We start from the raw sequence: 22,164 nt of genomic DNA on the forward strand, positions 1-22,164 counted from the left end.
CCCCCACCTGCCGCACCACAGCACCCGCCCCTCCCCCACCCATGGCACCCTTGCAACCACTCCTCCCCCACCTGCGGTGTCTCTGGACCCCCACCCGTGGCACCCGAGCACCTGCCCCTCCCCAACTTGCGGCACCACCGCACCAGTCCATCCCCCACCCGTGGCACCCCTGCAACCGCCACTCCCCCACCCGCGGCACCCCCAGGCCCCCTCCCCCATCCGTGTCTTCCCTGCACCCGCCACTCCCCCAACCACAGCACCTACTAGGTGATTCATCAGGCCCTGTGTGTGTTGTTCATGCCGTTGCAAGGGGCTACGACCCCTTAACCATCTCACGCCCTTTGTCCGTGCAATATTTAACCTCTCACACAATTATGATTGGAAGTAATACTCCATATAATACAAATATTGCATGCTACAAGGGCGTGCAGGGGTTAAGGGGGCATAGCCCCTTACAATGATGTGAAGTTCACCCGTAGGGTGCGATTACTTACCTGGTAATCTTATAATAGTTTCTGTATTCAGCTCAACATTTTGTTCCATTTGTCTCAAATTATCCATTAATTCCTGCAATATCATACGTGCTTTATCAATACTGATTTTATTCCACTGTGGTAAAATGCCAAGAAGTAAACTGCAAACTGAATAACGTAATATTGAAGCATCATATTATTTGACAGTAATGTTCCCCAGTATTGCATGGGAAGGACTCTTGCTGATTAAATATATTGACCTGGCTAACAGGTGGTTTGCTCTTGGCATCTTAAATGGGAAGATGTGAGAAGACAGACAGGTGTACACCAGGCACTGCCAAATCAGTACGATGCATTCGTCACTCTTCATACACAGAACAGTATATATAGACTGTTTCATTTGTTCAAAGCTCTACCAAACTGCAAGATGAAGGGCGTATTGGCATTACTTGCCTTGGTGGCAGCTGTCACAAGTCTGGAGAACTTCACAGGGTAAGTACAGAATCTTTATGGGTGAAGCTTTCTCTATAATACTTACATTGAGAGGATAAGATTTCTACAAATAATAGCTAGATATGTTTGTATTATACAGTACAACAGAGCTTAGGTACAGTTGTAAGTCTGATTTCAAATATTCTCCAGAAAACTTTTTCATTATCTGAATATCAAAACAAGATATACACAAACAATGCTTTAAAGAACTGAAGAAAAAGAGGCAGCCCCATCACCTCTATAATTGATCCTCGTAGATATTATCATTTTTAGCTCAATGTGTGTACTTACTGTTCTTCAATGGATCAAGAGGTCAGGCATTTTACATATTAGGATGCTCATAAAATGCGACCTCCTGATCTGTCTATTTGCAGGAGAGTTTAAGCCGTTTATCAGTTAATACTCTTGCATACACACCTATGTAATTATCAAGCCAATCAGCCGATGTTGGGTGATAGACCCAATAATTGTATATGTTTAAGTTTAAGGCAACATGTTACATAATGCCTACTTGTTCTAATAGATTGTGTACTTAAAACAGAGAAGTAACGTTATCAATTCATTAAAGGAATTCGATTTACTAAAGGGCAAGTATAGTTTTCAGGCAAATGCTGGTATTACTTTGTTGTGGAACTGGTTATAACTTTAACCTACATTTAAAGCAATGTACATAATATGTCACTGTAATCACCATGCCAGAAAAAGGATAAATGGATGTAAATGATCATTTAAAAAGACAAGAATGATTATCTGTACTGTTTCTACAGACAACAGGTCCTACGAATTCTCCCAACTAATGAGGAGCAGGTGAACTTGGTGCGAGAACTGGAAAACTTTGAAGATCTGCAGGTAAGATGACCCAGGGTATAATATGCTACCTGTTATGTGTTTATCTACTTTCCTATGCTGTTACTTTTAATGATGTAATTGTACATTTACTGACTTACTGAGTTTCAAAGCCCTACATGACCAGGGCCCAAGGTACCTGAAGCAGCTTCTGACCCCATACTGCCCCACTCGATTACTGCGATCTGTAGATGAAGGACTTTTAGCAGTACCTAGAATCTCCCGTAATCCATCTGGGGTCGAGCTTTTAGTTATGCGTCTCCGACTCATTTCCCCGCACAGTGCGAGAGGCCCCAACTATAGAATCCTTCAAAAGTAGACTCCAGACTTTCCTGTTTACGCAAGCATTTCCATAATGTCCCTTTAGTATCTACATGCTTCTGTATTTTATGAAATCTTTTCTCTACTTTATTATTTTCTGTACTATATTATGCTATGTATCTGTTAAGCTCCTTTGGTCCTATTGGAGAAAGAGCGCTATATAAATAAAATTGTTGTTTTTATTATTATTATTATTACATTTGCTGGGATGTAAAAGGATTTTGTAGAACATGAAAAAATACTATTTACTACAATGCAAGTTTGTAATATTTTAGCAAATATTTAGCATATTTTTTTAGATGATACGTATTTGGAGATTTTGGTTTCAGGAGAAAAAAACACACATGTTGTTTGTTTGTTTTCCAGAATTAGTTGACTTATCATTTGTTTTATGGTTTGCAGATTGATTTCTGGCAGGAACCCTCAAAACCCAACAGATTCATTGACATCCGTGTGCCATTCTTCACTCTTCAGGATGTAAAAATCTATCTGGAGTCCAACAACATCCAGTACAGCATCATGATCCATGACCTGCAGGTGAATGAATTTAGGTCTTTCATTTTATAGTATTAGGGGAGTATAATTTACCATGGTCAGGTAACGAGGGTCAGTGAAATGCTAATGTTCAGTTTGTTGGAGTCTATGATCATGATCCAGTTGCTTGCTGCTATTTCTCATCTCCTGATTATCCTAGTTTATAACTGCCCCAGTTGCTTAAAAAAATAACAATTCAACTTGATGGCATTCATCTTCTTACCCACATGGCATCAAAATTGATTGTGACTTAGTAATCCAAATGGGGACAGTAAACAAAGCCCTAGTTGATATGATATTCTTGAAGTTAACCACATATGGTGTTATTTTAATTAGTCGGTATAACATTTAAAGTGTGGGTGGGATTAAAAATTAAAATGGTTGACATGCACTATAAAAATATGATTTCATTAGATCAGGTTTTATTGGTCACAACTGAAAAGAAGGAGAAATAATGACCCTTCTTGCAGAGTGCATGAGGTCATAGTTTGGATAGTAGCTAGTCTTGTGTGTGGCTAAATTACTCATACATCTGGTCAGTTTCACACTGAATAAACTGAACTATCAAACAGGCAGAGCCGGCTCCAGGCCTACTAGTGCCCCGGGCGAGAAAATGTAAAAGTAACCCCCCCCCCCCCCAAAAAAAAAAAAAAGTGGGCATGTCCTCGCAACTTTATATTATCAAACTGTTAATATATTTTCACACCCCTTCTACACACACACAATTAGCAGCCTTACACAGTGTCAGATACACCTGCCCCCCACAGTGCCAGATACACATGACCCCCACAGTGCCAGATACACATGCCCCCCACAGTGCCAGATACACATGCCCCCCCAGTGTCAGATACACATGCCCACCACAGTGCCAGATAAATGTGCCCCCCACAGTGCCATATAAACATGCCCCCTGTAGTGCTGCTCTGCGCCGCCAGCCTCTCCAGCAGAGCGCAGCCTGCTCCTCTCCTGCCCCTCATTCCCGTCACTGTCGGCCCTCCTGCCTGAAGCCGCCGGTCCATCAGCCAGTCAAAGCTCGCGGTCCGGCAGCAGCTGTGAGCTCTGATTGGCTGACGGACCGGCAGCTGATTTAAAATTAGACTCAGACTCCTAAGGGCTACTGGCCGCCCTTAGGAGTCTGCGCCCAGCGGGACCGCTCCTAAGGAACGTGCCTGGAGCCAGAACTGCAAACAGGCGGTAGTTAGTAGTTAAAAAGTTGAGCATTTGATAATGAGTTAAGCAAGCAGCTTCTAACCAAATGTATATCTTCTGTAATTGCTGCTGTATAAACAGCCACCAATCCACATGTTCAAAAAGTTGGAGAGTTTAACATTTCATATGGTGTTCTGATACCATCCTTGTGAATTAGTTCACCAGGAGCCTTACTGTATATCATTACACTGTGCTGCTGGAGGACCCTAGCTACCTAATTCAATGTTTGTGGTTCCCCATTACTTCTATTTCACTCCACACATCGTGGCACTGTGCAGTGGCGTAAGTTCGTCACAGTCGCCCGGAGGCAAGATAAATATCGGTGCCCCCCTATTTCCTATATTAAGATAAATATATGTATGTATATATATATATACATGTATATATATATATATATATATATATATATAGTAATCCAACTAGAAAGCGGCACCCAGAGACTATGGCAGTGGCACAAATCTGTATTATAATTCCATATACAGGTCAACAATCGTTTCGGGGCACACAGCCCCGTCGTCAGGACATCAGCAGGGAACATGATCGTTGACCTGTATATGGAATTATAATACAGATTTGTGCCACTGCCATTGTCTCTGAGTGCCGCTTTCTAGTTGGATTACTGCATTACATATGTAGTGAGCACCAGAGCACGTTGTTTGATTTATGTTAGTGCCGGCTGCCGCTGGAGGACTGTGTGTGTGTGTGTGTGTGTGTGTGTGTGTGTGTGTGTGTGTGTGTGTGTGTGTGTGTGTGTGTGTGTGTGTGTGTGTGTGTGTGTGTGTGTGTGTGTGTGTGTGTGTGTGTGTGTGTGTGGAGTGTTCTGAAAAAATTATATACTGTATTTATACATTTAATTGTCTTTTATTTTAAATCACACATTTCTTGGCAGTCATACCCAGGATTAGAACCCATGACCTGTTACACTAACAGCAGACACTTTACTGATGGAGTTATTTGCTCCTGTAGAGGAAGCATGAGAATTCTAACTATATGAAGTTACGTGTAATTGTCAGAGAAGTATCTTCATATAGTTAAAATTCTCATATTTCCTATACAGGAGCGAACAGCTACATCAGTAAGGTGTCTGCTTCCAGTGTACTAGGTTATGGTTTCTAATCCTGGGTGTGATATTTGTAAAATGTGTTTATTCAGTATAATAAAGAGGGTGTGATTTGTAAGGTGCAGGGACCAGTGAGGAAGTCGGCCACTGAAAAGACAGCGACAGCTATCAATTAACTTAATTCAATGGTGTCACAGAATGGGAGGAGAGGTGCCCCCTTCAGAGCAGGAGCCCGGCGGCAGATGACTCCGTTGCCTCCCAGAGTTCTGCCTCTGGCACTGTGCCTGCTATCACTTGTACACAAAAAAGTGGAAAAACAAATACATTTTACAATACCAGAGCACACAACTCCTGATATACTCTTTGCTGCTGGAATTATTCTAACGATCTGTGATTTATAGGATGTTTTATCCACAACACCTTCAAAGTAGGATACATATAGAAACATAAAACATAGAAACATAGAATTTGACAGCAGATAAGAACCACTTGGCCCATCTAGTCTGCCCCTTTTTTATCCTTTAGGCAATCTCAACCCTTTTTGAACCTTAATTTTTTGTAAGGATATTCATATACTTATTAGAGATGAGCGGGTTCGGATCCCTGAGATCCGATTCCTACCGAACCTCCCTACCCGAGTCCGGATCCGAGTCAGGCTCGAGTTTTCCCGCCTGACTCGGAAACCAGAACGAGGCAAAACGTCATCATCCCGCTGTCGGATTGTCGCGTGTTTTGGATTCCATATACGGAGCCGCGCGTCACCGCCATTTTCACTCCGGGATTGGAGAGTGTAGAGAGAGGACGTGTCTCCATCCTCTCAGTGTCCGTGTCTTGTGCTGCACCAGTCCAGTCACAGTGGTTGTGGTGTCCTCTGCTGTCAAATGTCCAGTGCCGCTGTCCAGTGGTGCTGTGTTGTGCTGTATCAGTTCAATGGTGGTGTATTGTGCTGCATCAGTCCAGTCACAGTGGTTGTGGTGTCCTCTGCTGCCATATGTCCAGTGGTGCTGTGTTGTGCTGCATCAGTACAGTGGTAGTGTATTGTGCTGCATCAGTCCATTCACAGTGGTGGTGTCCTCTGCTGCCATATGTCCAGTGCAGCAGTATAAGTCCAGTCCAGTGGTGCTGTATTGTGCTGCATCAGTTCAGTTGTAGTGTCTTGTGCTGCATCTGTCCAGTCACAGTGGTGGTGTCCTCTGCTGCCATATGTCCAGTGCTGCGCTATAAGTCCAGTCCAGTGGTGCTGTGTTGTGCTGCATCAGTTCAGTGGTAGTGTCTTGTGCTGCATCAGTCCAGTCACAGTGGTGGTGTCCTCTGCTGCCATATGTCCAGTGCTGCTGTATAAGTACAGTCCAGTGGTGCTGTGTTCTGCATAGATGAATGGGAAATATAATGAGAATATGCTATAATTCTAGTCTAATGCAGCCTCAAATGCAACAATACATTTGAAAGTACATTTTAGCAAATCAAGGTGCGTTTGTCTTACCATCAAAATACAACACGCTAAATGTTTAAAGCAACTCATCTGTGTCTGTGTGTATGCACAATATTTCACATCAGTGTGACAAATGATTGATTTCTGTATTGTCCCCTCTACTTATCTCATAACAGTCCTTGCTGGATGAAGAGAAGAGAGACATGAAACTTGGTCGTGCCATGGAAAATGCCCGTTCCACCGACACCTTTAACTATGCCGCTTACCATACCTTTGATGAGGTAAATCATTAAATCTCTCTTGACAAGGTCCCTCATTCAGATTGGAGGTACGATCATTGCTGCTTAAATAGAAGCAGCAATGATAGCACTATTATGGTAATGCAGCAGGAGGAATCATGCCTTCTGCTGCATTACTGATCCAGACTGCATCCAAGGACGCAGTATCAGATCTTCCCCGGCACCATCGGGTGGCTTGCACCACCCTTGGAGACGCGCAAGCTGCCAGTGGCAGAGGCCAGGAAATCTCTGTGCAATGACAGAGATACATGGCTTTTTCCCTCTACCCGAAGGAAGGCAACACTCTACTATTGTCACAAATGGAGCCAGTCCCAGTCGCCATCCATTAACTGCATCAGACTGTCAGTGATTGACAGTATGATGCCGTCCCTGCGTCCTGTGTCGCAGGACCCATTCGTGCACAAGCAGAACGGGTCCTGTGCATGCGCAAATGACTGAACATTGGTACTTTGTGCATCAGGAAGCAGCTCTAACCACATCTGAATGAGTGCCAATGAGACCTTTGCATTCCATAGAGCACAGCGCACAGCATCCGTAACTCTAGAGGCACTAGGTGTAATGTGAATGACTTTAGAGAACAGCGTATCGCTCATAACTCATGTGTTCACAGATTAACAACTTTATCGACACTTTGGTGGCTGAGAACCCTGGCTTGGTGAGCAAAATTCAGATTGGCAAAAGTTATGAAGGTCGCCCCCTGAATGTCCTGAAGGTAAGATGAATACACACCTCTGACATACAGTACATGTCCCTGTGCCTTTTCTTTCTATATTCTCAACCTATAGTTTTGCTTTACACATTTATCATGGTACACATTCTTAACTGGTTAGTACATTCTGTATCATCTGATTTTTTTCTTTTAGATCTGTAAAGTGATTGAAAAATTAAAAGAAATAAGCCAGTTGGACCTTAGGTTACACATGATCATACTGATTCTTTCTTGCTTTAGTTGGAACATTTGCACTGTTTCCAATGCCATTGGCTAATGCCGAACGGCCAATGCAAACTGGAACAAACATAGAGCCTAATTCAGAGTTGATCGCAGCTGCAAATTTGTTAGCAGTTGGGAAAAACCATGTGCATTGCAGGGAGGACAGATATAACATGTGCAGAGAGAGTTAGATTTGGGTGGGGTGTGTTCAAACTGAAATCTAAATTGCAGTGTAAAAATAAAGCAGCCAGTATTTACCCTGCACAGAAACAAAATAACCCACCCAAATCTAACTCTCTCTGCACATGTTATATCTGCCTCCCCTGCAGTGCACATGGTTTTGCCCAACTGCTAACAAATTTACTGCTGCAATCAACTCCGAATTACCCCCATAGTACTGTGTCCTGTATGAATTGTAAAAAATATATAAAAACTATTTAAAGATATTATTTTTATGATGAACAACAAACATGAACCGTCAACTGCAATCACTAACTATAAATCTAAAATGTGAACAGCCTGTCTTTAATACCAATTGTGTTGGATAAATGTAAATTTTAAATTGCAAAATGTAGTCATACGTGACCATCAGACTGATGAAATTTGATTGAATTTTGAACTGGATGAAATTTCATGCATGACTACTACTACAGATTTGCAATGTGACTTTTAGAGTAAATAGCATTTCTCTAACGTACTAGAGGATGCTGGGACTCCGTAAGGACCATGGGGAATAGACGGGCTCCGCAGGAGATAGGGCACTTTAAGAAAGACTTTAGGATTCTGGGTGTGCACTGGCTCCTCCATCTATGCCCCTCCTCCAGACCTCAGTTTTAGACTGTGCCCAGAGGAGAATGGGTGCACTGCAGGGAGCTCTCCTGAGTTCCCTGCTTAGAAAGCATTTTTGTTAGGAGTTTTTCTTTTTTTCAGGGAGCACTGCTGGCAACAGGCTCACTGCATTGAGAGACTGAGGAGAGAGGAGCAGACCTACTTAAATGATAGGCTCTGCTACCTCGGCTACTGGACACCATTAGCTCCAGAGGGAGTGAACACAGGTTCGTCCTGGGCGTTCACCCCAGAGCCGCGCCGCCGTTCTCCTCACAGAGCTAGAAGAAACGAAGACAGAAGACGTCTCAGGCGGCAGAAGCCTTCGTGCTTCACTGAGGTAACGCACAGCACCGCAGCTGTGCGTCATTGCTCCCATACACCTCACACACTCCGGTCACTGTAAGGGTGCAGGGCGCAGGGGGGGCGCCCTGGGCAGCAATAAAACACCTCTCCTATGGCAAAAGTCTATATACATGTACAGGTGGGCACTGTACATGTATATTTAAGAGCCCCCGCCATATTTTAGTAAGTTTGAGCGGAACAAAAGCCCGCCGCCGAGGGGGAGGGGCTTCTCCCTCAGCACTCACCAGCGCCATTTTCTCTCCACAGCACCGCTGAGAGGAAGCTCCCTGGACTCTCCCCTGCTTGACACACGGTGAAAGAGGGTTTTAAAGTAGAGGGTGGGGGCACATATTTGGCGATTATACATTACAGCAGCGCTACTGGGTAAACATTCTGTGTTTTTTTCCTGGGTCATATAGCGCTGGGGTGTGTGCTGGCATACTTTCTCTCTGTCTCTCCAAAGGGCCTAAGGGGGAACCTGTCTTCAGATAAGAGATTCCCTGTGTGTGTGGAGTGTGTCGGTACGTGTGTGTCAACATGTCTGCGGTAAAAGGCTCTCCTAAGGAAGAGATGGAGCAAATGTGTGTGTGTGTGTGGTGTCTCCGTCGACAACGCCGACACCTGATTGGATATGTGAAATTAAGTGCTAAGATGAATTTACTACACAAGAGATTAGAGAACAGACAGGGAATCTACCCATGTCTGTCCCTATGTCACAGAGACCTTCAGAGTCTCACAACGCTCACTATCCAAAATAATATACACTGATATCGACACGGAGTCTGACTCCAGTGTCGACTACGATAATGCAAAGTATAGCCAAGACTGGCAGAAAAGTATTCAATATATGATTATTGTAATAAAAGATGTTTTGCATATCACTGATGACTCATCTGTCCCTGACACAAGGGTACACATGTTTAAGGGGAAGAAAGCTGAGGTAAATTTCCCTCCTCTCATGAAGAAAAAGAGCGTGAATCTCCAGACAAGAAGCTGCAGCTTCCCAAAAAGAATTCTCAGGGAGTATCCTTTCCCTAATGGGGCCAGGATACGATGGGAATCTTCCCCTAGGGTGTACAAGGCATAGTCACGTTTACCCCAAAAAAGGTAGCGCTGACTTAACATCTATCCTCAGGGATCCTGCAGATAGCATGCAGTAAAAGTACTTTGAAGTCCATTTACATACATTCTGGTACACTACTCAGACCGGCGATTGTGTCGGCATGGGTTTATAGCGCTGTAGCAGCGTAGACAGATACCTTATCAGCGGAGATTGAAACCCTAGATAAGGATGCCATGTTATTGTCCCTAGTGTATATATATATATATATATATATATATATTTATATGTAAAAGATGTTGTCTTATATATATATATATATATATAAGACATGCCCAAAGAGATGTTGGTCTACTGGGTTCTAGAGTCAACGCTATGTCGATTTCTGCTAGACGTGTCCTGTGGAACATGCAATGGACAGGTGATGCCGACTAAAAGGCATATGGAGGGTTTACCTTACAAGGCTGAGGAATTGTGTGGAGAAGGGCTCTCGGACCTGGTCTCCACAGCTATAGCTGGTAATTCTGATCTTTTGCCTTATATTCCCTCACAGACTAAGAAAGCACGACATTATCAATTGCAGTCCTTTCGGTCGCAGAATAACAAGAAAGTATGAGGAGCGTCCTTTCTTACCAGAGGTAAGGGCACAGGGCACAGCTAGTTCCCAGGAACAGAAGTCCTCCCCGGCCTCTACTACATCCACAGCATGACGCGGGAGCTCCGCTGAGGGAGTCCGTCCCAGGGGGAGCACGTATTCGACTCTTCAGCCACATCTGAGTTCACTCACAGGTGGATCCCGGGGCAATAAAAATTGTTCTCAGGGTTACAAAGGAATTCGAAAGGTGCCTCCTCGCGGGTTTTCCTTATCGGACCTACCGGCTTCTCCCCCAGAAAGGGAGTTATATTAAATACAATTCACACATTGTATCTCCAACAGGTGGTGCTCAAGGTTCCCCTCCTGCAACAAGGAAGGGGATATTACTCAACCTTGGCTGTAGTCCCGAATCCGTACGGTTCGGTCAGACCTATTTAAAATCAAAATCTCTGAACCTATACTGGAAAAGGTTCAAATTCAAAGTGGAATCGCTCAGAGCGATCATGGCCAGCCTGGAAAGGGGGGATTTGGTGGTGTATCTAGACATAAAGGCTGCATACCTTCATGTTCCCATTTATCCACCCCATCAGGCATACTCGGTACAGTATTGTCATTACCAATTTCAGGGTAATTGGCGGAAATGATGGTGCTCCTACGCAAGCAAGGAGTCACAGTTATCCCATACTTGGACGATCTCCTATAAGGGTGAGATCAAAAGAATTCTCAATATCCCTAAGTCACAGTGGGTTCCTATGACTAGTCTGCCATTCTTGGGTATGATTCTGGATACGGACCAGAAAGGGGTTTACCTTCAGATAGAGAAGGCCCAGGAACTCATGACTCTGGCCAGGAACTTATTGAAACCAAGACAGGTGTCAGTGCATCACTGTACCCGAGTCCGGGGAAAAGCATTGCCTTCGGCAGGTTCCATGCGAGGACTTTCAAATGGGACCTACTGGACAAGTGGTCCGGGTCACATCTTCAGATTCATCAGTTGATCACCCTCTTCCCCAGGGCCAGGGTATCTCTCCTGTGGTGGCTGCAGGGTGCTCACCTTCTATAGGGCCGCAGGTTCGGCATTCAGGATTGGATCCTGGTGACCATGGACGCGAGCCTCCGAGGTTGGGGAGCAGTCACGCAGGGAAAAATTAAATTTCCAAGGTCTTTGGTCAAGTCAAGAGACTTGTCTTCACATCTTGGAACTAAGGGCCATATACAACGCCCTACGTCAGGCGGAGACCCTACTTCGCGACCAACCGGTTCTGATCCAGTCAGACAACGTCACCGCAGTAGCTCATGTAAACCGCCAAGGCGGCACAAGGAGCAGAGTGACGATGGCGGAAGCCACCAGAATTCTTCGCTGGGCGGAGAATCATGTAAGCGCACTGTCAGCAGTGTTCATTCCGGGAGTGGACGACTGGGAAGCAGACTACCTGTGCGGACACGACCTACGTCCTGGAGAGTGGGGACTTCATCAGGAAGTCTTAGCACAGATTGCAATTCGGTGGAGACTGCCACTGATAGACATGATGGCGTCCCGCCTCAACAAAAAGCCGCAGAATTATTGCGCCAGGTCAAGAGACCCTCAGGCAACAGCTGTGGACGCCCTAGTGACACCGTGGGTGTTCCAGTCGGTCTATGTGTCTAATCCTCTTCCTCTCATACCCGAGGTGTTGAGGATAATAAGAAAAAGAGGAGTGAGAACAATTCTCATTGTTCCAGATTGGCCACGAAGGACCTGGTATCCAGATCTGCAGGAAATGCTCACAGAGAATCCGTGGCCTCATCCTCTAAGACAGGACCTGCTGCAGCAGGGGCCCTGTCTGTTCCAAGACTTACCGCGGCTGCGTTTGACTGCATGGCGGTTGCACGCAGGATCCTAGCGGAAAAGGGTATTCCGGAGGAGGTCATTCCTACCCTAATTAAGGCTAGGAAGGAAGTGACCTCTAAACATTATCACCGCATATGGCGAAAATATGTTCCTGGTGTGAGGCCAGGAATGCTCCTACGGAGAAATTCCATTTGGGCCGTCTGCTTCACTTCCTTCAAACTGGAGTGAACTTGGGCCTGAACTTAGGATCGATAAAGGTTCAAATTTTGGCCTTATCCATTTTCTTCCAAAAAGAATTGGCTTCTCTTCCTGAAGTACAAACGTTTGTCTAGGTAGTACTGCATATTCAGCCTCCTTTTGTACCGCCAGTGGCGCCTTGGGACCTTAACGTGGTGTTAAGGTTCCTTAAGTCACATTGGTTTGAACCACTTAAGACAGTGGAGTTGAAATATCTCACCTGGAAGGTGGTCATGTTGTTAGCCTTGGCTTCAGCTAGGCGAGTTTCGGAGTTGGCGGCTTTATCACCTAAAAGCTCCTATCTGATTTTCCATATGGATAGAGCGGAATTGTGGACCCGTCCTCAATTCCTGCCTAAGGTGGTCTCATCCTTTCATATGAACCAACCTGTTGTCGTGCCTGTGGCTACGCGTGACTTGGAGGATTCCGAGTCCCTGGATGTGGTCAGGGCTTTGAATTTATGTGTCCAGAACAGCTAGGATCAGGAAGACTGAAGCTCTGTTTGTTCTGTATGCGGCCAACAAGCTTGGCGCTCCTGCTTCAAAGCAGACTATTGCTCGCTGGATCTGTAACACGATTCAGCAGGCGCATTCTACGGAAGGATTACCATTGCCTAAATCGGTTAAGGCCCATTCCACTAGGAAGGTGGGCTCTTCTTGGGCGGCTGCCCGAGGGGTCTCGGCATTACAGTTGTGCCGAGCAGCTACTTGGTCGGGGTCAAACACCTTTGCAAAGTTCTATAAGTTTGATACCCTGGCTGAGGAGGACCTCCTGTTTGCTCAATCGATGCTGCAGAGTCATCCGCACTCTCCCGCCCGTTTGGGAGCTTTGGTATAATCCCCATGGTCCTTACGGAGTCCCAGCATCCTCTAGGACGTTAGAGAAAGTAAGATTTTACTTACCGGTAAATCTTTTTCTCGTAGTCCGTAGAGGATGCTGGGCCCATCCCAAGTGCGGACTTCTTCTGCAAGACTTGTATATAGTTATTGCGTACATAAGGGTTATGTTATAGTTTCATCGGTTTGAACCGAGTCTATGTTGTTGTTCATGCTGTTAACTGGATAGTTTATCACAGGTTATGCGGTGTGATTGGTGTGGCTGGTATGAATCTTGCCCTTAGGTTAACTAAAATCCTTTCCTCGTACTGTCCATCTCCTCTGGGCACAGTTTCTCTAACTGAGGTCTGGAGGAGGGGAATAGAGGGAGGAGCCAGTGCACACCCAGAATCCTAAAGTCTTTCTTAAAGTGCCCTATCTCCTGCGGAGCCCGTCTATTCCCCATGGTCCTTACGGTGTCCCAGCATCCTCTACGGACTACGAGAAATAGATTTACCGGTAAGTAAAATCTTATTTTTATCTTATTCTTTGGTGTTTCATTTTAGGTTTTCAGTGTCTGTATGCTGTTTAGTACATTTTAAAATAAAAGTCGGGAAATATTAAAATAAGTATGTTGTACTTGAACCTGACAAAATTTATATCAAGTTCCAAAAGTCTCATATGTATTTTTGATACTATACTTTTTGTTGTTGGTTATTTGTTTACAGTTGTTACCAGCCTCCTTTGAGACCACTCAGTGGCTTACTATGGAGCTTTTTGTTGCAGCACACAATTTAGCTGTACTATGAAGTTGCATGTCTATGCTATTAATGAACTATTGAATTTGTCTTCCAGTTCAGTACTGGAGCCAACCACCCAGCTTTCTGGATTGACACTGGAATTCATTCCCGTGAGTGGGTCACTCAGGCTAGTGGAATCTGGTTTGCTAAAAAGGTACACATCACAATTCTGGTATAGCTAGTGTTAGACACTGGGCTATATTTACGAAGCAGTGGCTTTTGTAAGCCACTACTTCTCGGCGGGTTGGAGCTGAGTATTACACGTGGCTCTCATATTCAGTGTAAAGCACTGTGTGCTTTACACGGAATATGTACTGCTTTACATTTTCTGCTCCAACCCACTAAGAAGTGGTTGCTTACAAAAGCCCCCAGTTAGCAAATATAGCTCACTGTGTTTATGATTAGGACAAATGAAGCATACTTTAATAAGGCGGGCTAATCATGTCATCTTGATGGAATAATGCCTCAGTGGCTCCATTATCAGCATCATACATTTATAATGTGCTGACCATTATAACAACAAATAAATCTATTTCCATTTCAGTTCAGTTTAAGTAATAGCACAAAAATTAAAAGAGTAAATGGAAATGGAAATGACGTTTAAAAAGAACAGCTGTTTTTATGATCTAACACTATAACATCTTCTATGTAGATTGTTACGGACTATGGACGAGATCCTTCTCTCACTGCCACCCTGAACAAATTGGATATCTTCTTGGAAATTGTGACCAATCCTGATGGCTACGTTTTCACCCACAAATCTGTAAATATTTTTAGTATTGCTATGCTGTTATTTTTGTTATGTTCTGATGTTGCTTCTTGTTCATAGGAGCTTTATATGAGCAGTTAACCAGAAAGTGTTTTGCTTAGATCTAAGAACGTCAACAAAATAATCAATATAAAACATTACAGAACCGTATGTGGCGTAAGACCAGATCCCCCAACTCTGGCTCCTCCTGCATCGGAACTGACCCCAACAGGAACTGGGATGCTGGCTTCGGAGGTAACAATCAATGAACTGATATTACGCATGTTTAGTTGTGCCCAAACCATTTTTTTTATTTATTTTTTCCTGAGGAATATAATGATTGATATTATTTTTTGTTGTTGAAAACTTGATTCATACATGCAGTAGTTTACTTGTTACAGCTAATGAACATTTTGTATAATCAAGGCTAAGTACAATAGATTGTATAACATATCAATACACCTCTAAAATATATTAATAATCCATTATATTGGTAAATAAAATATCACAGCTCTTGTCATGCTTAGGGGGGAATTAAATTAGACCCATTAATTTAATGAGTGTGAAAAGGGGAGGTAGCCTTGAGCTTAACGCCCGGGGCTATGTAATTAGGTTACCTTTTTTCTTGCCTGTTAAATTAACTGTTTTCAGGCATTAACCCACCGGAATACCTATGAGAAATAAAGTTATCTTGGCACCAGAAATCAGGTAGTTTATTGGGAATTTCCCCATTAAGTGCAGCCTGCGGGGCTGTGGGGGCAAATTTGATTCCCCCATTAAAGTACCTATGGATTTTGGAAATCAAGTTGTAATATGTTAAAAGAAATGTATGTTAAAATAAAAGAGGGTTCTAAACTAGTGTACTTGTTGGAAACACTATGATTATAATTACAGCTGCATATGTATTGGTCTGCAGGTAGTGGATCTAGCTCAAGTCCTTGTACTGAGACCTACAGAGGACGTGCTGTCCATTCCGAGCCGGAGGTCAAGGCAATTGTGGACTTTGTGAAGAGCCATGGCAACATCAAGGGATTTGTTTCTATCCACAGCTATTCCCAAATGCTCCTCTTCCCTTATGGGTATACCTCTACTCGTGTCCGAGACTATGCTGAACTGGTATGCTCCTTGTATATTGCATATTATTATTTGCTTTATGTATATGTGTATGTTTGCAAATCATGTACTATATTGATTTGTTTTTCTTTTACAACAACTGTTACTTGTAGGTTAGTTTCCTAATTAGACCCAGTGAGCCTAGTGCAGAGTTGTCTACAATTGCTCCCCAAATTGCAAAAGCAAATTGCTTTCACTAAAAAAGACCATATGTTGAGTGACAATTATAAAAATGATCCTAGGAAATGTTCTAGTCACCAACAGTAGCATATGTGCCCGGTTTTGCCCAGGGAAGCCTACCAGAGATTTACGCACCACTTTTGCCATTTATTTTATGTGCAGTAAATGCATTTGCAATTCTATTTCAATTAAATGTAAAAAAATCTTTGGAATACAGCAGAAACGAGTCCCTGTCACTCATAAAAAAATAAGTATTGATTAGACATGTACACAAGAGTACATGGCCTATCGATGGGAAACTGCCAACCAGTCAGCGGATCATTCACAAATAGTCAGTTTTATAGTGCTGGGAACTATCATCATCATCATCATCATCATCTGCAATTTGCAATTACCCCTGATCGGTAAATGTATCTTTAGCTGGTTTGCACCTTTATGCAATTGTGCACATAAGCCCTAACTGTATTTGCCTATAACAGAACATCACATCCCGCCCCATCCCACCTTTCCAGGGGCAGGCAGGCATTAGTGGCAGTATTTCCCAAATCTGAGTTACCGTATATGTGTGTGTGCAGGGCAGTAGAGAGCCTGGCTGGGTCCAAGTACTTTTCAGGGGGTGTGGCCTAATCACAGGAGGTGTGTCATGCACCCTTAGAAAAAAATAAAGAAGAAATAGTACTTTAAGCACTCCCTTTCTCACTGCAGCCCTGCACACAGCAGCGTGTACTGGGCTGAGGAGAAGAGCTGCAGCTGCTGCCACCTTCCTTGGGCCCCTCCATCAGACGTGGGCCCTGGTAATTATTACCCACTCCCCTCTCGGTGTCACTGTGTGTGTGCACACTGTTCTGGGCACGATACCTTACGTATCAAGATACGTTACATCAAGTAGCACAGTACTCACTCCGCATCAGCCCTAGTATCTCCATGCTGCAAGCTCTATCTCTTCCACACATCTGCTTCCTCTTACATTACAATCTCATGATTGTCTTGTAAATAAATTCCTATCTTTCTGTTATACAGCATGCATCATTTGGTGTTTATAGTAAGAATCAGATTTATATGTAAATATATGTAGATCAAGGTACAAATTCTGGTATATATTGTTACTATCTGCAGTTTAGGGTCTATTCATGAAGCAGTGAATAAAGTGGAGTGAGCCTGTGGAGATGTTTCCCATCAGTGTCAATATAACATTTATAAAGTGCATTCTATAAAATTATACGTAGCAGCTGATTGGTTGCCATGGGCAACTTCTCCACTGGCTCACTTCTCCACTCTTATCACTGCTTCACGAGTAGACCCCATTGTCTTTAAAAGAAAAAAAAAATGATGTTGAAGTCTATAAATTCCATTCAAATGTTTTGTCGCATTTTCTTTTTAGAACAGTTTATCTAAAGCCGCAGTTAATGCTTTGGCCTCCCTGTATGGCACAGCATACACATATGGAGACATCATCAGCACCATCTGTGAGTATTACCTCAACAAACCAATGCACATACATAAGTTCTACAGTGTCTTATTTCAAAATGGCATAGTCACCAGTGGGTGAGAGTTAAAATTGGATGTAACAGAGGAAGTTTTCAGTTATTATAAGTTATTATATAAGTAACCTGAACATCTAGATAAAATCGAGCACATAACAATTAATCTGAGTGCAGTACCCTACTAATGTTTGTAAACACTGTTGCCAGTACTAGTATTTACCTATATGTTTCTACATAAGCTGCAAGACATAGAAATACATCTACATAAAAACTACTACTAATAAATAGTATAAATGCATCACACGGCATTCTTGATTACTTCAGCTAAAAGAGCTTCCTTCCACTGTGTAATAGGGGTGGCCATCAACCCCTTGATGCTCGATGGTTTTCTACCATAGGTGAGAAAGCAGATGGTTTGCCAATGTGTATGCGCAAACTGCACTATTGGGGATCAGCCTTCAATGTTCACCACCAATGGCCTTCCATCAATAGGGAAACCACTCACTATCACTATCAGACCATAGATTGTCAGTGGCCACCCCTACTGTGGATTGGAGCTAGTGCTTGTAGAGGGCAAGTAAACAGCAGTATGCCATAACAACACTTCTGCTTCATTTGCAATACTAGCAAATACCATTAAATTACATTTCCCATACCACCACTTCTAATTTGGAGAGAGAGGGGACAAAATGGAGTTTTAGAAGTGGCAGCATTTTAAATGCAACTGAATGGCTGGGGCGGCCTAGCCATAAGAGCTGTAGGATAGACTTAAATTAATTATAGCCTTCAATGTAGATGCTTTTTAACAATATTTAGTAAAAACAAAGATTTAGATTATAAGTACATACTGTATATCACTCAAGTGGTAGTATCTATCTATCTATCTATCTATCTATCTATCTATCTATCTATCTATCTTTATAGTTATTTATTTATTTACTTATACATAGTTATAAACATAGAAATAGATAGTTGTAACAATTTACAAATAACAATTGTTTAAGATAATAAGGACACTCACCAAACACAGTTCCACAGAAAAATTTAGTATGTTTTAACTACGAAATACCATGGGGACATAAGCAACCGCAAATGGGTGTCATGTGACCAGTCAGGCAAGATGGCCACAAATGCTGTGAAGAAGGCATTTTTGCGTCCTTAAACTAAGTAAAACAGGTTCCGTTATAGTTGTGAAATGACATTTTAGGAATTTGGAAAATCACCACTGACTAGATAATTAATTTATGATTGGCACAAGAAATCTTAAACACCTGGATGTTTGTGAAAGGTAAAAGCCGAGAGTATCTGGTGAACAAGTGGAGCATTTCTGTGCCATTTTTTAAACAAATCTGTTTATTTAAGGTTTTAATGGTTTTGCAGTACATTTTTGAAGATAGGAAATAGTCAGAAATTACAAAGATATAAACATACCAGTAAAAGTTGATCACCAAGGTGACTTAAAAGAGGCTAAGCTATAACCGTAATATAATCAAAATAAGTGTGTCAACATGTAACAGGAAAATTGGTAATCCTATTTAATGCCTTAAAAATAAGGCATGCATAAATGAGAGAGAGAGAGAGAGAGAGAGAGAGAGAGAGAGAGAGAGAGAGAGAGAGAGAGAGAGAGAGAGAGAGAGAGAAGAATAAAGAACAAAGGATTTGAGGTGGACCAGACAGTATGTGTCACTATGTTCAATATATTATGGCCAAAAGACAGTGAAACTATTTAGTGGTTAGGGGAGGTTCAGCCTCAAAGTGGTTGGTCCACAGGGTACAGATTTTGATAAAATTAACTGAAGTGTCATGTGATACCAAGGTTATTCTCTCCATTCTATAAGTGGACCGTATCGCATTGATCATGGCCGATAGGGAAGGATGTATGGTCACCACATCACTGGTCTGTCGATGTCAGAGTGTATGCAAGCTTCATCGCAACTGCACAAACCATGAAGCCTAAAAGTAGATGTGTCAGTGCGTGTACACTCCATCACACGGTGGAAGGACAAATGGAAGGCTGAGATCAGCATTTGCATATTTTTGCATCCACTATTGAGATAAAGGCTGCGATCTTGGCTGCATTAACAATCGTCTCGGAATCATGCCTGTTTCATGCATTCTGTTTGTAGAGTAATCACCATGAAATGCTTTTTCAATATATCATATTTTCACTTTTGCACCGAATAATTTATATGAATAAGAAAATGCTTTTAAATAAACTTAAAAATACATTGCAATGCCTAGAGTTTAATATTTTAGAAAGTACTGTACTAATAAACAGTACAGATGTATGCTTATCTTGCTTATTAGTCTTTGGTTCTCATTAACAACTGCACATTTTGCCTTGCAGACCAAGCGAGTGGTGGAACCATTGACTGGACTTACAACCAGGGCATCAAGTACTCTTTCAGCTTTGAGCTGCGTGACACTGGACGCTATGGGTTCGCCTTGCCAGCCAATCAGATCATTCCTACTGCTCAGGAGACCTGGCTGGCCCTTACTGTACTTATGGAGCATACACGTGACAACCCCTATTGAGCAATAAACTGTTAAACGTAATAAAGATGCTTATTTAGACTGAATGAACTTGTCCATATTTGTGCTTAAATATATGATGTAATAACTTACAGTTAGGCAAATTTAATAAGCATTGAGAAAAACATCTCAGAAAGTGTTCTTGTTATGTAAATGTATAATACTAAATACATAGGAGAAACTGTCAATAGGAGAGGGTTGACAACATATGACATGGGGCAAACACAAGAAAAGGGCCCAGGCTCTTCTACCAACACACCAACAACATTAAAATGGTCATGACAAACAAAGTGCAGATGTGGCTTGTTTAATGTTGTAGTCTAATAACTATATAAGATATTGTTATTTCAAAGAATTATAATCAAATGTAACATGCACCAACTCCACGTCTATTACCACCACATTAAACAGAGAGCATCCCTTTGACATAATACAGAGAACACCCTAGTGACCACCACACAACATAGCTTCCTAGTACGTACCACACAATATATAAAGCACTCCCAGTGGCTACCACATAATACACATAATACAGGGATCATCTTTGAGACAGCTACAAAATACATAGAAAATCCCACCAGAGTGCAACCTAGTGACAGCTATACAATATAGACAGCATCCTACTGACCACCATACAACATAGAAAAATGACTGTGGGCCACAAATAATACAGAGAGCATCCCTGTAACCATAATGCAATACAGATAGCATCCATGGGACTGCAATACAATACAGAGATATCCCTTGTGACATCTGAGGTTAATTGAGTACTTTAACGTTATCATGTACTACTAAGCCACATCTCTTGGCTTAAGCCAGGTGCATATGCTACAGTTTTCTACTAGCACATATTTGTTATGAACCCCATAGGTGAAAATGAACCACAAGTCACAAAATGTAGTAAAAAAATAAGATTTTACTCACCGGTAAATCTATTTCTCGTAGTCCGTAGTGGATGCTGGGCCTCCGTAAGGACCATGGGGATTAGCGGCTCCGCAGGAGACTGGGCACAACTAAAGAAAGCTTTAGGACTACCTAGTGTGCACTGGCTCCTCCCACTAAGACCCTCCTCCAGACCTCAGTTAGGATACTGTGCCCGGAAGAGCTGACACAATAAGGAAGGATTTTGAATCCCGGGTAAGACTCATACCAGCCACACCAATCACACCGTATAACTCGTGATACTATACCCAGTTAACAGTATGAAATATAACTGAGCCTCTCAACAGATGGCTCAACAATAACCCTTTAGTTAGGCAATAACTATATACAAGTATTGCAGACAATCCGCACTTGGGATGGGCGCCCAGCATCCACTACGGACTACGAGAAATAGATTTACCGGTGAGTAAAATCTTATTTTCTCTGACGTCCTAAGTGGATGCTGGGACTCCGTAAGGACCATGGGGATTATACCAAAGCTCCCAAACGGGCGGGAGAGTGCGGATGACTCTGCAGCACCGAATAAGCAAACTCTAGGTCCTCCTCAGCCAGGGTATCAAACTTGTAGACTCTTACAAAAATGTTTTAACCCGACCAAGTAACAGCTCGGCAAAGTTGTAAAGCCGAGACCCCTCGGGCAGCCGCCCAAGAAGAGCCCACTTTTCTCGTGGAATGGGCTTTTACAGAATTAGGGTGCGGCAGTCCAGCCGCAGAATGTGCAAGTTGAATCGTGCTACAGATCCAGCGAGCAATCGTCTGCTTAGAAGCAGGAGCACCCAGCTCTTTGGGTGCATACAGGAGAAATAGCGAGTCAGTTTTCCTGACTCCAGCTGTCCTGGAAACATATACTTTTCAGGGCCCTGACTACATCCAGTAACTTGGAATCCTCCAAGTCCCAAGTAGCCGCAGGCACCACAATAGGTTGGTTCACATTAAAAAATTATACCACCTTAGGAAGGAATTGGGAACGAGACCTCAATTCCGCCTTATCCATATAAAATACAGATAAGGGCTTTTGTATGACAAAGCCGCCAATTCTGATACACACCTGGCCGACGCC

At 42.9% G+C, this 22,164-nt stretch overlaps 1 protein-coding gene across 1 annotated transcript; it reads left to right on the forward strand.

Moving 5' to 3' along the window:
* The first annotated feature begins 900 nt into the window (after positions 1-900).
* LOC134935298 (carboxypeptidase A1-like) lies at positions 901-20,199 on the forward strand. Its single transcript, XM_063930455.1, has 11 exons — positions 901-965; positions 1,733-1,814; positions 2,535-2,669; positions 6,544-6,648; positions 7,277-7,378; positions 14,161-14,259; positions 14,758-14,868; positions 15,018-15,108; positions 15,770-15,969; positions 17,528-17,612; positions 19,978-20,199. Exons 1-11 carry the CDS (start codon positions 901-903, stop codon positions 20,163-20,165), a joined length of 1,263 nt encoding a protein of 420 aa, XP_063786525.1. The 3' UTR covers positions 20,166-20,199.
* The last annotated feature ends 1,965 nt before the right edge of the window (positions 20,200-22,164 follow it).

Source organism: Pseudophryne corroboree, chromosome 6 (genome assembly GCF_028390025.1).
Source record: "Pseudophryne corroboree isolate aPseCor3 chromosome 6, aPseCor3.hap2, whole genome shotgun sequence".
Lineage (NCBI taxonomy): Eukaryota > Metazoa > Chordata > Amphibia > Anura > Myobatrachidae > Pseudophryne > Pseudophryne corroboree.